Below are 18,181 nucleotides of genomic sequence, written 5' to 3' on the forward strand. Positions count from 1 at the left end.
GCGTTCGGGGGGGGAGCTCGGGGACACTGCCGCCCCATTGTTCCAGCGGGCAGCGGCCTGCGTGACTGATGTCATTCTGGGAGGGGGGAGCAGACAGAAGAGAGTCTGTGCTGAGACAACGGGCCAGACTGGCACAACAAAACACGGCCGGGGCGCCACACTGGCACCGAGAGACGGACATGAAGTGTTATACATGCAACGACGTGCTAAAACGTTCAATTGGACGTCCACCACCGCACCAATTACTGTTGGAGACCAGCAGGGGGCGATCATAACAACCGACAACTCGTTTTTTCACCTTTTACAATCAAGCTTGTGAGTTAAATTTATGCCCAAAATCCAGACATTTTTTCCTGATTAACCTTCATTTTACGTTCGCTTCACGCTTCACACTCGATGCTGCAGGATGGGCGTCTCCAATTTGGAAATCTTGGCACAAGAGTGTGTGTGTGTGTGCGCATGTCTGAATAAATGCCCGGAGGATTAAACCTCCCTATCTGTCTGACTGGGCAGGAATGTGCTGAACGTCCCACAGTCCACAACCGCCATTTTGGGGAGACACTGCAAACGAAGCCAACCGAATATACGTAATGCATTACAGCCTATGAGCACGTGCGATGTAGTACATGACTATATCATGACCACAGAGTATAAACCCTACAATTATTGATAAATAGACACCAGGTACTTGGCTTCTCCTCAGTTTCTTTTGTCTCGCCGTCAACTACAGAAAGAGGCATCAGACTCACCGTATCCCCGAAATAGTGCTGAGGAAAGAACCCGCTGGTGGTGGCATTATAACATATTATAATATATTACAACGTGCGAGTCAATATAGCAACATACATTTGACCCGGTGCACATCATGTAGCTACAGGGTGTGTGTGTTTTGGAGAAATGATTTGTATTATATTCGGTGTTTGCCAGTAGTCTCCTTGTGAGTTGTGTAAAAAAAAAAAAAAAAAACTAAATGCGTGTGCGTGTTGGTTTATCTCAGTTAGTAGCGTGAGCCGAGGAAATGATTTGCTTTGGGGCTTCCTGTCCCACCAGAACTCTGGAAAAACCCCGGAGCCAAAAAAACATCCAACAGAGATACGCACTGACACACACACGCACACACACACACACACACACACACCTCTGAAGACAGCAGGCCTTTGCGTGTCAGCTGATCAGGACACATGACAGTCTGGATAAAAACGGTTTCGAAAAAATCAAGAAAGGACCTTATCTCTTATCTGTCTCATATTATAATGAAACATCAAAATACCTTTAAAAAAAAAACAAAAAAAAACAAACCACAAGTCACCTATTCGCTGAAGCCTCAAACAATTTATTAATAATATTAGTTTCATTTATGACTTATTCACCTCCATATCTGTTAATTCAGTATTTACAGGTTTAGTCCTCCTGTATGAACAATAATTTGATCAAGAATTTTGATCAAATTTAGATGCTTTGTTCAGGTGTTGATTCACTTGAGTGATGTCATCATTAGAGGTGTGAACCTTCATTTGTCTCCCATTTTGACTACGATTAACATTCGAGATTCGATTAACGACTGGCGCAATATCGATGCATCGTGACCCACGCCATAAACTTTCTACGTTGTCGCCTCCTTTCTCTGCACGCTTCACCAGAGTTTCCTCCAGTGCACGCCGACCCGAACCTGCTGGTTGAAAACCGCCTGGTCCAGATGTCCGTGGCGTCAGGTGAGGGCGCACTGAACATTCCCGGGAAGATAATGTCGTGCTGGAGATCTCTGGACACCCAGATACTGTTAGGATCAGCCCTTCCTCCGTTCGAGCTTCGGCCGTGTCTCGACGTGGCAGAAAGAACACTTGCCCGCTTCGATTCCACTGGTTGCGCGAAAATACGTCACGGCACGTAGCGGTCGAAGTTCCACAAATTTCAACCCCACCGTGTGACGCGCCACGAAGCATGAAAGTCCTACCCGGAGCACAACTTTTTAATGAGATTGCACTGCATCGATGCAGAATCGTCCACGTCTGCATTGCGATACATCGATCATACGGTTAATTTCAACACCCCAAACCACCACATCCCATCAGCATTTCTAGATTACTTCTCGTCACGTTTTCAAACGGCGACTGTTTTTCTGCCCCTCGGAGCAAATCAAAGCGTCGCATGGGCGTTCAACACCAGGGCTCGGTCGGCTGCGCATTCGGATGGTGTCAAGATAAACGCTGCATGCAATGTTTTCTTGCAGTCAATTTCTGCCAAAATAACAAACGAGCGTTAAGCAATCGAACGTTTTTTTCAGGATCAGACGTTAGGTTTACATTTACATTTATGGCATTTATCAGATGTCCTTATCCAGAGAGACTTACAATCAGTAGTTACAGGGACAGTCCCCCCCCTGGAGACACTCAGGGTTAAGTGCCTTGCTCAGGGACACGATGGTAGTAAGTGGGGTTTAAACCTGGGTCTTCTGGTTCATAGGCGAGTGTGTCACCCACTAGGTTACTACCACCCTATGGTCCCTGAGGACCATACCACCACACTTCTTATCAACACGTGTCTCCTGTAACAAAACACTCAGCAACCGGCATGGAGAAACCTCGAGGGCTTCCACCTTTACACAGAATGGGCATTCCTGGCTCCCAAACAGTTCTTGTAACGCAGAGACCATGCATTTCATCACAGGTTAAAATCCGAGCGCAGCCACGGTCACGGTGCAGTATACACAGGCATATTCCATCACTGCTCTGAATCACCCCGGAACCCGATCGAGCGAAAACAAGAGTGACTAAACTCCCAGTCACCAACAGTGGCTAATTATATAAGCGCCGTTTCTTCCTCTCTGCTCCCACGTTTTCCCTTGAGAGCGGGACGCCGCGTTTTGACACTGATAAATGTCGCAGGATCGCTAACTGTTGAGACGGTGTAATGATCTGGGCTGTTTCAGGGTACTACAGTCTGAACAGATGGAATTCTTTTGTACGGACACATTCAAATCCACTTTAAAAGGACAAACTGATGGGTCCAGGTGGGTTACGTGCCTACATGTCTTAAAAAGGACTGCGCTTCATTCTCACTACCAAAATGTTCTGGAAAGAGGAAGAGTTTGGATAAAAGTCTTGTAAAGAGAAAAGACCAAGTCCAGCACAGGAAGCACATCAATAATTTCCCAGAATTGGCGTGCAAAACAGCATGTTGACCGCAACGTTTAAATACAGACACACTAAAAAAAAGTTAGGGACTGAATCGATGGGTTTATACTGAATTCAGGCCTGATGCCTATTTTGACCAATACTGAGTACCAATCAGAAACCGGTAGTGTTGTCAAAGCATTTGAATCACTCCGAATTATACAAGTTTCCAAGTTTCCAGAAGGGAGTAAAGTTGGTTAATACGTAATATGAATATTTTAATTGCCTCTGTCAAGCAATACTGTTTTACGGTCTCTGTGGCGCAATCGGTTAGCGGGTTCGGCTGTTAACCAAAAGGCTGGTGGTTCAAGCCCACCCAGGGACAAAAAGTGGGGCAGTGGTGGCCTAGCGGTTAAGGAAGTGGCCATGTAATCACAAGGTTGCCAATCCGCCAAAGTGCCACTGAGGTGCCACTGAGCAAAGCACCGTCCCCACACACTGCTCCCCGGGACCCTGTCATGGCTGCCTACTGCTCACCAAGGTTGATGGGTTAAATGCAGAGGACACATTTCACTGTGTGCACCGTGTGCTGTAGTGTATCACAAGTGACAATCACTTCACTTAAATATTTTCACTTTAATTAAGTTAACTATAAGAATGGCTTCACTTCATCTCATCTCTTCTTCACTTCTCTTTGCGATTTAAAATGATGAAATAGTACAACACACACACACACACACACACACACACACACACACACACACACATATATATATATTATGCATTCATTATTTATTTAGCCACTTATTAATGTATTCTTTTCTTTATGTTGTACAAATATGCCATTCTAACTTGATTAAAGAGTATTCTTGAGTTTGTCCCACCCGTAGTATCGAAAACAGTATAGAGTACTATCCTCAGTATTGGTATCGAGTTTGAAATTTCAGTATCGTGACCAGCCTAGAACCCGGCCGCTGGAGATGGGGAACCAATTTAATAGAGGAGCCTTCAGGCTACTAGCAGTAGGTTTCACCCTTTATTAGGCTGCAATTGACATGCACAGATGCTTCCTACACATGGACATAAATATGCAAGACAACAAAACTCACCCACATCCTCAACACACACAAACAAGCGAACATCTAGAGAAACGGCGGACAACGGCACAAACAGCCAAATGCTGCCTACACACGCGGACCAGTTAGTATGTCTACCTGTAAGAGGCGCTGTTAAACTCCTTGGTTGGGTCTAGTTAACCTCCACAGTGCATCAAACATCCGGAATATGTCGTCGTTCACCCGCCTTCCCTTTTCCTTTAAAGTGTACAGCGTGCAGATGGTTTTATTTATGAGATTCTGCAGCAGTTTCCGCACCGCCACGAACATGTAACCCCCCACTGTCCTGCATGACACGTTTTGGGGCTATAAGTCAGGTTGGAGGTCAGTCCATTATAATATGGGGGTGAGAAATTTTCACACCAGAACCTGTTTAAAAAAATCTCTGTTAACTAGAAGCAGCACCGTTGCATCACTGTGTTTTGGTGAGAGTGAAGTTAAGTGATTGTCACTTGTGATACACAGCAGCACAGCACACGGTGCACACAGTGAAATTAGTCCTCTGCATTTAACCCATCACCCTGAGTGAGCAGTGGGCAGCCATGACAGGCGCCCGGGGAGCAGTGTGTGGGGACGGTGCTTTGCTCAGTGGCACCTCGGCGGATCGGGATTCGAACCTTCTGATTACAGGGCCGCTTCCTTAACCGCTAGGCCCCCAGAGTTGCATATGTCGATCTGTTGGGGTGTCTCCTGTCTCCTTTAGGTGGTGCCTTAATGGAATGCGGTCACTGCATTGGCCAAGGTGGCAATGTACTTCTGTACTGCGAAAGCCTGGAACATACATGATGCCACTTCGGAGGCTACCACCATGGCCTCGCTATTATTCCACCGTATTTGTTACTGCCACCTTTGCATTTACAGCATTTACCAGACGCCCTTATCCAGAGCGACTTACAATCAGTAGTTACAGGGACAGTCCCCCCCTGGAGACACTCAGGGTTAAGTGTCTTGCTCAGGGACCCGATGGTAGTAAGTGGGGTTTGAACCTGGGTCTTCTGGTTCATAGGCAAGCATGTTACCCACTAGGCTACTACCAGCCCAGTTGTCACTACGTGCCACTTTTAAAATTAAAGTGAAGTGATTGTCACATGTGATACACAGCAGCACAGCACACATTGCACACACTTGTCACTACATGTGCTCCTTTTGCCTAAATCAGGGGTTTTCGGGAGGTGGCATGTTTATCTTTGGAGCCTTGGTTATGTGTTCATTGTTATGGCATGAAGTAACGGTACTCAAGACCATTACTTCATGTTCACGTACTTCATGTTGTAAGAAATATCACATTGTTTTCCATAGTCTGTATTTCCACTGCATTTCTTCCACTTTACACCCCTATAATTGAAATATGATTTGGCACCTTAATGAAGTCGAAGAGTCACCTATTAGCTCCTGAATAGAACCACGCCGCCATTACACCAAAATCTGTAATCCCGGATTATAAAGGGTGAATGAGGTGAGGACGGGATCCAGTTGTCTAGTCAATATAATGAATTACTGCAATGTATCCCCGATCTCCTGATCTGTCAAACGTAACAGCATTCCTGGGTAGGAACGGTATTTCATCAAAAGTTCTCGGTTTATTACAACTCATTCGAATGTGAGCACTACATCAAAATAGCATAGATTCAATTTTTTTTTGCTTTTTACAAAGATCCATGTCAACAGGAGTGTTTAAGAGTCTGGAGGGATCGTGGAAAAAAAAAATAAATTCAATCTATACTAGCTTGATGTAAACCTCATTACATTAGAGTGAGTTGTAATAAACAGAGAACTCACATGCACCATTATAAACACAGGGGTTTGCAGAAGAGGAAGTGGCGTCAACCACCAGGCTATATTTTTAGCCACTGGGAACAGACTGCTCCATTACAGCAACTCAGAACGGGAAACTGTTCATAATAGAGCGCTGTTTACACAAAGAATGGCAGACGGAGCGGCCTGAGAAGTTCTTCTTGGCGGTCCAGGCTCCAAACATGTGGACAGATGAAGCCTCTGATGTTGTCAAAAAAATTGATTCTCAGATACCAATCAATAGTGAAAGTGAATTGATTGTCATTGTGAAACACTGCAGCACAGCACCCTGTGACACCCTTGGTGAGCAGTGGGCAGCCATGACAGGTGCCCGGGGAGCAGTGCGTTGTTTTGCTCAGTGGCACCTTGGCAGATCGGGATTCAAACAGACAACCTTGTGATTAAGGGGCCGCTTCCTTAACCGCTAGGCCACCGCTGCCCGTTTGAATCAATTATATCGATTTTTGTATCAATTTCGACGTCAATTAACACTGGTACGAATATTTATGAGGAAAAAAATATAAAACCCTAACCATAAACAAGCATAAGTAAAGCCATAAGTATCGATATGGTATTGATAGATGAATAAGGAAAACAAATAAATCTGGACAAGTCAGTTTGCAAGAGCTTCAAATTCAAACGCCAAGTCATCGCCGCAAATTCTTGGTCATCCAAACAAACCATTCAAAACGTGATTTTAATAATATGGTTATTAGAAAAAAAACAGAATGGAATTCATAGGGCCCTACACAGCCACACAGCTTTTCTGTGGCATGCAAAGTTAATTACAAAACCGCAATTAGCTAAAAGGGCAATCACAGTGCAGTGGTGTTGGTTTCTTCTCCAGCCATGCTTGACAAATGTCTAATTTGCTAATTAGTGCCAAGATGTAGGCCATTGGCTAACTATTGAGGAGGGGTGGAGCTTATCATAGTTGACACAAATTCCTGCATGACATCAGCACTCCACGAGCATATCTGCCTAGCCCTGATTTACAGGATTATACTTTAGGCGGGCTCGAACCGTGGTTGGCTCTTAATGTAAGAGTGATTATGAGATAAAAAGGCCTCACCCGGTGGTTCTTAACAGATTTAACAGCTGTAAATTCGGTTAGTCGGTGCGGCCTCTACTCCATGCAAGGCGATTTAGAGGGTCCCTTTATTCATAAGACCCCTACGCCTGCGTAAATTCTTGTGGTGACTGCTGCAGAATAGTCACCTCCTCTCCCGGCAGACTTTGGACGGCTATTTAAGTCCTGGGTCCTCAGAGCCAGATGCTTTCTACCAGTTCCAGTTGCGGCCAGGACACTAATCCCCCCTGTAGTAAAAAGAGGCAGGTTAATCCGGCCTCGTGCCAGGTGTGCCCCACACAGGCTCATGGGTAATACCCTAGGCGTATAAACGAGGGCAAACCACTAGGATCCTCACACTGCTACTTACAAAACTACTCACAAAACCTTGACAGGCCAAAGTGGCAGGGCAAAACACTTCTGAAAAATCACCAGTAGTGGACGTTCTCTACACCCAATCCCTCGGACTACATGGACCCGCGGCCAGATCGCATGTCGGACGCATGCTCTGAACATGAGGGGACATTGGGTAATCCCAATTACGATCGACTCCACCGTTAAATCGCTGACGCGCTTATGCTGCTGAATGCCAGGCCAGATTACTCCGACACCCACAGAGCAGAATAAAGACACCAGAGATCTGAGAGGCAATCCAGAGAAGACCAGAGAAACACTGCGTAATTCACTGAATAGCTTCAGAAAATCCCATTTAGACATTTTACAGAGCCTGCACTCCTTCAATGGATCCACCTACCTTACAGACCAGCAGGGATATTTTCTGGGACAATATTTCTATTACGTTTCTCCGATACCGAAATTGGAAACTCTCCACATAAATGCATTTGCCAGTCAAAAGCAAGCATGGTAGAAGATTTTTACTGAAAGTCATTTCAGCCTATGACTTTATGGAGAGTTTAAGCTGTGGAAGAGACACTGTTAGGGCCCCAATCAATCCAATCACACAGTCCCCTAAATTGTTTGATGGCATCATCTACTCCACATAGAGATGCGCTCTGGTTCACCAAAACCAAAGCACATCTCCATACTGGCGCTGGACCCTCAGGAATGCAGGCTGTGCATTAATTAAGTCCCTAATCCTTTAACGAATGGCAACCTGACCCGGCTTCCATCAGCAGGACAAAAGCGACTCACTTCATGAGTAACATGATTAAAAACCGAGTCGCAGAACCGAGGAGCCAAATCCACCACAAAAGAAACCAAAAAAGTTTGCGTTCAACTTCTACCAAAACAGACCCCTTCGCCAAGGAGAACACTCTCTGTGCCAAACGCCATTCATCATTCCAACAAAGCTGCCCGAACCTTCGCCAAATCTCCACGCAGTGGGGCGTTTCAGTGCGTATGGGCTGTAGGGTTGGCGTTATGAACGCAGGATCCCGGCTCGCTGAGGGAAAGCGGGTGGGACTCCCACGATCTTGTGGAGTCGTGCCGTTACATCATGCTCTCCAACTCGTGCAGCAACGCCAACACGTCCTTCTGCGCACGGACCTACCTGCTTTACAAGGAAAGGTCGTTTAGGGATGGTGAGCTCGTGTTGACTCTACTGTTGTCCACTGTGGCTCTAGTATGTATATATGTGTGTGTGTGTGTGTGTGTGTGTGTGTGTGCCAGGGGACATCTTTTGCTTTTAAGGATCGCAGATTTCAGCCCCCGAGGGGTTTTTGCCGCTGAGAACGTGGGAGAGCCGGAGTGATGGGAAAGGGGAGGGCATCAGGGAGCAGTCCCCTACAGCCTCGCAGCGGGGCATGCTGGGACTTTATTAAATTCCTCTCCCTGCCTCCACCTTCTCCTCCCATATTCCCCACTCATCAAAACGTCTAATGGCCCCACCCATCGCCGTAAAACGCCGCCGTCATGACGAGCCTAAAGTAGGACAGAGCCGGGAGGAGGGGAAGGTAGTAATGTTTTCGCCGTTCTAACTCTAATTCTCTGAGGCATCCTAGTTGAGAGTGGACCAACACAATCATCTCATCTGGTCAGCAGCGTCCAGAAACCGACCGCTGACGACTAACAGCAGATGGGCCTGTAACTGAACACTGTGGGACTGCAGGACAGACCGACCCAAGTTGCCAGTACCATTTGTAGGCTACATAACTGGTCTGTAAACGGAATGGCCGGGTGGGACTTCTGAGATCCTGACAGCTGAGTTGGGGTGCCTTAGTCAGGGCTTTTGGGCTGCCCCGCTGACCCCCTGCTGTGCTGGGGTCTTGTGGGAAATGTCTCCTGGCCTGAGAGACAGACGGACGGAGATGCTAATAGCGCACAAAGGCCCGGGACAACAGTCATCAAATCCAGGAAAGTAGTGATTACAGATGACAGCGAAGGTGCCAAAGTGTGTAGACAACAGATGTTTAGGGGGCTGGGACACAAACACGACGCTGACTCAGAACTAGCGGTGTTAGAAAATATCAATACGGCAATATATATCGCAATATTTCACGTGGTGATATTGTATCGATACAGGGACATCAAAGACTGATATTTTCGTATATAGATTTAGTCCAAAATTCAGTTGTGAGTTATGACGTCTTGGCTGAATTATTAAACTAATGTGATCCACCCACATTTTCCGTGAATTGTGGAATAATCGCAATATGTACAGTATCACGAAATATTGTGAAATAAACGCATCGTGACCCGTGTATCATGATACGTATCGCATCGCGAGATCCTTGCCAGTACACACGCCCCTCCTCAGATCCAGGAGAAATGGGTGGTAACCTTGGTCGGCGGCCACGCCTGCTGCTGATGGGATACTTGATGGGATATGATGCGGACTTTTGTATTTTTTTCTGCCGCGTTTTTGTGCTTTTATTTAAAAAAACGACGAGGAGGTCGTCAGCACAGGTCTGTGAAGCTATGACGCCCGTTACGACACGTTTAGCGTACAGTAAAGCGGAGAAATTAGTCTAGTGCTGGGACAAAAAAGGGGCAAAGGTGCATACTCCCAGCAGGTTTTACGGTAATAACAAAATAAATCGGGGCGACCTGTTTAGAATTATATGGTTTAAAGGGTTGGAAATCTTGGTCCTCTGCAGGGAGACGGGCGTCGTCTCTTCGGCCTTCAAAAGAGGAATATTTTTGGACCGCATCAGACTGCAGGGTGTTCAGATGATGACACCACAAATGATATAATCAGATTGTGTTTTTTTTTTTGACACCGAAGTAAAACCACGGACGCAGAACACACCCGCCTGTTGTAAGATCACGTCACGGGATCCACAGAATTGACTTCGTTCGGGAACGCGGTCAGCAGACAGAAACCCGATCGCGACCTGAAACTGACGGCCGCCCGGAGGAAGTCGTGACGACGCGCCGATTTGCCTAACGGTCTCACCGGCGACGGGACCGTACCTCGGATCGCTCCAGTCGAGTCACAGAGGGCCCATTGTCTGCCGGGCGCTCTGCAGACACCTGATATCACAGTGGGGCTTGTTGTTGTTGTGGTGAGCAACACACCGTGCCACCAGCGGCCGATACCAAACGCCTACAGACGGGCGGAATAAAGTGGCGCTGCGAGGCGAACCCCCCCGCCACGGCCAAACATGTGAAATGTCCGGGAAACTCCTCCGCTGCTGCAATATCAATGTTCTGAGGCTGTCTGAGAACGAGGAAAAACACAGTAGAAACGTCAGATCACTTATGACGTGGGTTTTTTTTTTTTTATTCTTTAAAAGTGATTTGATGGACTTTTCTCTAATTAGACAGATATGTTTGTCCAACTGACATGGACAATATATAATCCTCATAAGCAGTATATTGTGATCATATCGTGGGTGGGAATTTCTGATTAATTATCTTAAATAAAAATAAATAAATAATTTTTAAAATGAAATATTACTACATTCTTAGAATATTCCAGTACTGTGATTCTGGTGTAAATTGCAGAAATTATCCAAAACTTCGTATATTAAGCTGATTTATTTACATATACTATGGAATACAGTTCATTGTTAAAGGCAAAAATGGATCCAGATGTACGATTTGTGACGCTATATGAGGACATTAAAGAAAGTTTCGACAGCTCTGCTCCTGGAGGCCACGCCTCCACTGCCTTCCCCGTCGGTAGTCACTGTGATGTCATCCTGACCTCCCACTCACTTCGCTCTCACACCGACCCGCCGCGCCCGGCGACGCTGACTCCACAGGAAGTGACTCAACTTCCGTCCACAGAAGGGGGAAGCGCGCGAATCGAAGACCGGTACACGGTGGATAAGGGCGAACGTGCGATGTGAGGCCACGCCCACAGCGCTATTTCGTAAGCCTCTGTTTGCACGCACTTGTTTGAGTTGGTTGGAAACGCACACACACGCTTCTAAGAGTGGAGAGGTGTTCACTATCTGGGCCACCCCTTCCAAAGCGAGGACGGTTTCCCCGAGGTGAAAATCCAACCGAATCCCTCAAGGCCCGACATTAAGACGAGCTGCTGAAACGAGGCCAGCTTCGGGATGGTGGCGTCAACCCTACAGCAATCCCCACCCTGCTCTTCACAGTCAATACATCTGGTCAAATCCAATTATGGATGAGCGCATTAAAGAGCTAGAGGTGAAGAATCGGGAATATTCGGTTATCCCACCATCAGCAGATCAGTTGACCAACATGGGAACAACCTCCCTCTTACTCGAAAAAGGCGTAAGAGAACTCGCGGGCGACTCAACCCAACGTTCCGGGAGCCGCGTTCTGTAGCGCAGAACCCAGAACCGAAGCTGAGGCGCCATCGCCACCGTTCGTAGGGCATGTGCGTCCGAGACGAGGGAGAAGAGACGCACTACAGTCAAGTCGGACCACTTCTTTATATGCTCAGCCAAATAAAAATATAACGCGAGACAACCAGACCATAGAATCTGTGTATGGAGAGATATTTAAGAGACGCGTGTCTCCATAGAAACAACTAAAACATTAAAGTACAAAAAAAAAATGTGTATTTTATTTCGGAATGTGTATTTTATCTGTTTTTTATTATGAAATCGTACTCTACTGAGATTTATGCTTAATGTGAGAGCACACCAGACGGTTAAACGGGGAAAAACCGTTTTAGCGTGGGTCGGAGGTGGAGATGTAGGATGGTTTTGGGGTTGGAATGGCCTGATCTGAGACATAAACTGGGAAAACACACACACACACACACACACCCGACAGATTAAACCCACGTACAACCCACGTACAAAACAAACAAGACAGAAGTTCGTTTTGTCTCCGCCCCCTCTGCCCTGGGCGTTTCTTTACCAGAGTCGGGGACGAGCGATGTCGGCGAAGGCCAGGTGAGCCCCGTATCACGGAGCGGTGACGTCGCGGGCCCCCCCAGTTGCCGGGGTTACGGAACCCGGGGGGCCCCGGCCGAGATCCCGAGACAAAGCGAACGGCGCAGGGCGGGTGGAGGGGAAACTGGTTCTCTCGGTTTCTGGAGAGGCGTGGCAGGGCGCGCCGCCGCGTCTCCCCCCCAAGAGAAGAAACGGGAGCTTTTCCGCCCCACTCGGAGCGGCAGTGGGAGAACCAGAACCCTCCGAATTGCCACGCCGGATTCGGGACGTGGGCCGCGGCTCCGCTCCCTCGCCGGAGGAGGGGGCGGGGCAAAAAAAAAAAAAACAGGTCAGCCCACTTCCCAAATGAGCCCAAACTATCGATTACACCGACTGACCGGGCGGCGAACTGACGAACCGGGTCAGCTTGTTCAGGGTTATGGTACATTCCCTCTTTTTAAACGGAACAACGCCGAAACTAATTAGATCAAGTTAGATGTCTCAAATCTGCATATTTAAAACACAAAATCGTGCCCGTTAGCCCATCTAGTTAATTATTATGATTAATCAGATCAATTGATACGCGGCGACCATGATGTACGTTGTAACACACGCGCGGCTCACGGCAACGTATCCGCATCCCGCCTGCTCGTGTACACACACACACACACACACACACACACACACACACACACACACACACACACACGGCTCAGATGGGACGTCACTCGAAGGCGCTTTAATAATTCAGACCCGTGGGGCCCGGGGTCTGAATCGCCACTCCGGCCGTTATATAACGCACGGCCCGCCTCTCCCATCTGGGCCCGGGGACGTCCGCGCGGAGCGGTCCTCGGTTTCCGGGGACCGCTGTGCCCCCGCCGGGTCTCCGCAGCGGCTTTTTCCTGGACAGGGACGAGACCAGCCCGCTGGTGACGAACAGAAGGCCGCGGTCGCTCGCGGTGACAAAGTCTGTCCAGAGCCGCAAATCTGGCAGCGACAAGCCCGCACAAGGCCGGCTGACGGGGGGGATGGACGCTCGGTCTCGACCGCGAGGGGACGCGTCCCGCTTGTCACCTCCAGCCGGACACTCTGCGCCCCTGATAGGGAGCCGCCGTCGGTCATCTCCTGCCCGTCTCCCACGGCCATCACGGCCTCGGAACACACCGGAAGCCTTATCGGGCTTTATCACGGGTGATCGTCCCTTTATATAACACCGAGGTTGCCAGGTTATTAACATTATCAACGCTTCCAGAAACATTACTCACTGTTTGGAAACTCGTGTTTAGTGAATACAGGCTTATTTAATTTTTATTAATATTATTATTAGTTTTTTTTTTTGCTATTGATAAAGATAAAGTGATAAAGTGAAGTGACACAGCAGCACAGCACGCGGTGACGCGGTGAAATGTGTCCTCTGCATTTAACCATCACCCTGAGTGAGCAGTGGGCGGCCATGACAGGCGCCCGGGGAGCAGCGTGTGGGGACGGTGGCACCTCGGAACTTTCGCATGTTCGGCGAACGTGACGACCACTACGCCACAGAAACTAGTTTTGTCTAGTTTTACGTGTCCATGCTGTTGGCGGCCAAGAAAACTTTCCAAAAGTACAATAAAAAAAATAATAATTTCCTGTCTGGCAGATTCGTGCGTCGTGCTTTTTCCGTGTTTCGGTGAATGAGGCCGACAGATTCCCGCCCCCCTGGAAATGACAGAATCCGCCGGAAGTCCCCCACTTTGCACCTTTAACGGAGCTTTCTGACATTCGGACAGTAACGGCGGTTTAAAGGCGGGTGGTGTGGCGTGGCGTGGCGTGGCGTGGCGGGGTTCTCCGGTATCCGCTCGGACATTCATCATTGATGAGGCTCCATTTTTTTACCTCCCCTGCGCGGACCAGCTCGTTCCGGCGCACAAAGCGCTCGGCTGAATGGCCTAAATGCCGCCGCCGCCAGGGCCCGGATCGCCTCAATGGGCCTCATTGTGCGGCGCCGTTCGCCGGTGGGGGCCGCGGTGCCGGACTGACGGAAGGCGTTTTCCCGGCTCGTCCGTTTAAAGTCCCGGGGGACAGTCACATCAGCTGGGCCGCCTCGGCCCAGGTGGCAGGTCAGGGGTCAGCCGGGCAGCTGCTCCAGCCGGCGTGGCCGCAGACACGCACAGAAAAATATCCGCGGTGGCGAGGTCGGCGGTTCGAATAAAAGTTCCGGCGTGTAGAACTGGGTCGACTCTCGGCCTACTTGTCAATACGACGGTGACCGAGGCCGGGACCGGCTTGTTACCCTGTCCAGGGTCCCCTACGTCACCGCGGCCGGTAAGAAGGGCTGAGCCGAGCGTCGAGCCGTCACCGCAACCTGGATTAGGGACTAATATGAGACTAAGGACGCCCCTTAAAGAGACACAGAGACAAAAGCCCGTCGCAGGTAGACACTTGTCCCCCGAACGGCCACGTACATTTTACATTTACGACATTTATCGGACGCCCTTGTCCAGAGCGACTTACAATCAATAGTTACAGGGACAGTCCCTCCCCTGGAGACACTCAGGGTTAAGTGTCCTGTTCAGGGACACGACGGTAGTAAGGGGGGTTTGAACCTGGGTCTTCTGGTGTGTTACCCGCTAGGCTACTACCACCCAATTAAAGTGCCACATCACTGTCGTCACACGCGACGGGGGACGTGTCACGTTGAAGACATTTCTCGGCGACTCTCTGTTTCTGTCACACGTCCCGGGCGACGTGTGTCCCTCCTCTGGAACCGGGGGCCGGTGACGCGCTACCGGAGCGGAGCGAAGACGGGCTGCGCCCCGTGACCGGACCCCGAGTTCGGAGGGGCCCGTCGGGGGCCAGGAGACCCCGCGGGGACATAGTCATCGTCGAACGTCGGCGTCGGGGACTCTGTCTGGTGGCTCTGCGGCGTGTGACGGGAACTACGAGCCCGGCCTCGCCTTCCCGCGCCATGAAGAGCCGCCGGCGCGGCGGCCATTTACCCCAAAAACCGTCTATACACAAAACCCTCCCGAAAAACTCATTAAAGAGACACCGTGTCCACCGCATCCTCACCTTCCGAGAGCTCCAGCTCCAACTCCGCCAGCTGCTCCCGCACCTCCTTCGGCAGCGCCGCCAGGTCCGCCATCGTGAAGCCGCACCGAACGCGAGGGTGGAGAGACGGCGCCGCGCCCTCAGCGCCCGACACGGGCATCTAAACGCGGCCCGCGTCCGCGGCCGCCTCCGCCATCACGAGAGGGAAGCGAGAACAACTCGGGCGACGGCGACGGGCCGTCACGTGACCGCCGCGGCCTGCGCGACGCAATGAGAGCGCGGCGCGGCGCCCCCTGGCGGCGGAGCGGCGGCGACACCCACTGGGCTACGGAGGGCCGGCAGTGCCAACAACACGATCAACTATTCCAACTATTACATTCAGCGCATCAGGACGAAATGGAGGGCCAAGAGTGCCAAAATAATACCTGGAACTAAAAACATTAGCGATTAATCAAATGTGCCCTATTTCAATATTGCACCGTTTATTTAATTGGAGCACATTCAGCACATCATAAATTACATCATAAAGAAATGGAGGACTAAGAGTGCCAAAATAATACCTGGGACTAAAAACATTAGCAATTCATTAAATGTGTCGTATTTCAAAATGAGACAATTTATTTTATCAGCACATCATGAATTACGTCATAAAGAAATGGAGGGCTAAGAGTGCTAAACTAATACCTGGAACCAAAAACTTTAGCAATTAATAGTTTCCTTTTTCAATTTTTCACAATTTTTTTTGGGCATATTCAGCCCATCATGATGGGTAAATCAAAGCAATTAAAGTAAGTGGGCGGGACTAATACTAATCTAGCCTGTGTCCTTACCAATATGACACTACCCTTCATGTGTGCTACTAGATATTTGTCAGAAAATGACAAATTAATTTTAACCCATCACCCTTAGTAAACAGTGGGCAGCCATGAAAGGCACCTGGTGAGCAGTGTGTGGGGACGATACCTTGATCAAGGGGACCTCACCTTGTCGGTTAAGAATTTGAACCCTTACCGCTTCAATTAGAAGTCCACTTCCTTACACGTTATGCCACTACTGCCCCAAAGTATCACTTTGCTTCTTGTAGACTGCATAAAACACGATGGGACTCAAACCCTCAATCTTCTGATCAGAAGTCAGGTGCTTAATACATTAGGCCACGGGGTGTTACATGTAATTACCTGTATACTTGATGCTAATTTATGCTCCATAAAAAAGGATACAGTATTTTACCAGGAAATGATGTTCATCATCCGCCTGGCTAGTGGTAACTTCAGTAAATATCTTGGCATGACAACAACAACATGCCTTTAACAAAATGTAAAATATTTTATTTCTACACATTTAAAAAAAAAAAAATTAATCCGAATGTTTAATGTCACGCATTGCACCTTTAAACATCTTTATCACAATCCAAAAAAAAGGAACAGGAAAATATGACCGAGAGATAATGTTGAAAATATAAGAAAAGAATCACACACATGTGGATTCTATTAAGTTGCATTTGTTTAATTAAAACTGCAGCACGGTAAGTGTTTAATAATATTCCACATGCATGAAAAAGTAAATATATATTTATATATAGTATACATATGTACAATACATGGACATTTTCCAAAAATTTCAAAAGCCTAAACATATGGGAGTGTGGATTTACCCATAAAAAGAAAAAGAAATTGCAATGTTGTCTTTTCCTTATTGTTGTACTTGCTCTACCACTAAGAACAATGCATTAAAGAGGTTAATCACTAAAACGGTGTTGTTCATAATTCAAACATTTAATGGAAAAAAAAAACAAAAAAAACAAAAACAAAATGAAAACAAAATCCATAATAAATTAACCTTTGACCATCACATTAGAAGACAAATTCAGATAGAAACAAGTTCCTGCACAGACTGACCAGTTTTTGGTCAGAAGAGGCCTTAAAAAGCAGTGAAAAAAATCTCCCAAAATCAGAGGGTTTATTCCTTTGAACATTAAAGGAGCGGTCAAGATTTACTGAAAATGAACAGGAAACAGAAAAATGAAAACAACTACATTTCATTATTGCATCACAAGGAGATAAAAGCGTTTATTTTGACAGGTAATTCTATATTCCTGATAACAGCACGCCATGAAAAAAAAAAAAAGTTCGAAAATGAAAAAAGTGCCAATGACAATTATGAAAGACGAATATATGTATATATATGGTTTTCCTTTTTTTTCAGCATTTGTCTATAAAGGGTCTGCTGGCAAATTATAGTGCCAGCACAAAATGCAACACAATGCCAGGGTCACCATTGGGACTGTAGGACCAGACTTGACACACTTGTGAGATATGTGAGAAGTGGTTGCTGAGCAAATTATAATATGTATTTGGATATATTCACAACACAATGATGTCACAAATGTGTGAAGTCACAAAAAAACCCCAAAAAAAACCTGTCGTTAAAATCTAGGAAGAAGAAACAAAGAAAAAAAAAACACATTACACATTACTTCTAAACCTGCATCATGTTCTTAGTGCATCTGGACATGCCCTTATGTTTTGGACTTGATACCTTAGTTTGTGCCAAAATCCCAGCACATGCAAAAGGGGTGGAAAAAAAAAAAAAAAGTCACATTATGTACATTACATAAAGAACAGTAAAACATCTCATCCCTTGTTTAGCTCCAGGTTCACTTTCGGTGCAGATTAATAATCCTATTGTATTAAGAGGGATTATGGAAGAACCACAGCGACACTGCCAGTGCAGTTACAACCCACAACACTGGGGGGCAGCCCAACTTGCTCCAACTGCAGCCACTCTCAGTTTCCCAAGGCA

The 18,181-nt window shown here is 47.5% G+C and overlaps 1 protein-coding gene across 3 annotated transcripts in view; it reads right to left on the reverse strand.

The window, feature by feature from the left end:
* dip2ba (disco-interacting protein 2 homolog Ba) overlaps positions 1-15,656 on the reverse strand; it is a 40,322-nt gene extending 24,666 nt beyond the window's left edge. For all 3 annotated transcript variants that reach the window (XM_028992794.1, XM_028992792.1, XM_028992791.1), the window contains exon 1: positions 15,401-15,656. In XM_028992794.1, coding sequence (XP_028848627.1) covers positions 15,401-15,539 — 139 coding nt within the window. In that variant the 5' untranslated portion in view covers positions 15,540-15,656. The remainder of the gene's footprint in view (positions 1-15,400) is intronic.
* Between the last annotated feature and the right edge of the window lie 2,525 nt (positions 15,657-18,181).

The sequence above is a fragment of the Denticeps clupeoides genome, chromosome 10 (assembly GCF_900700375.1).
Source record: "Denticeps clupeoides chromosome 10, fDenClu1.1, whole genome shotgun sequence".
NCBI lineage: Eukaryota > Metazoa > Chordata > Actinopteri > Clupeiformes > Denticipitidae > Denticeps > Denticeps clupeoides.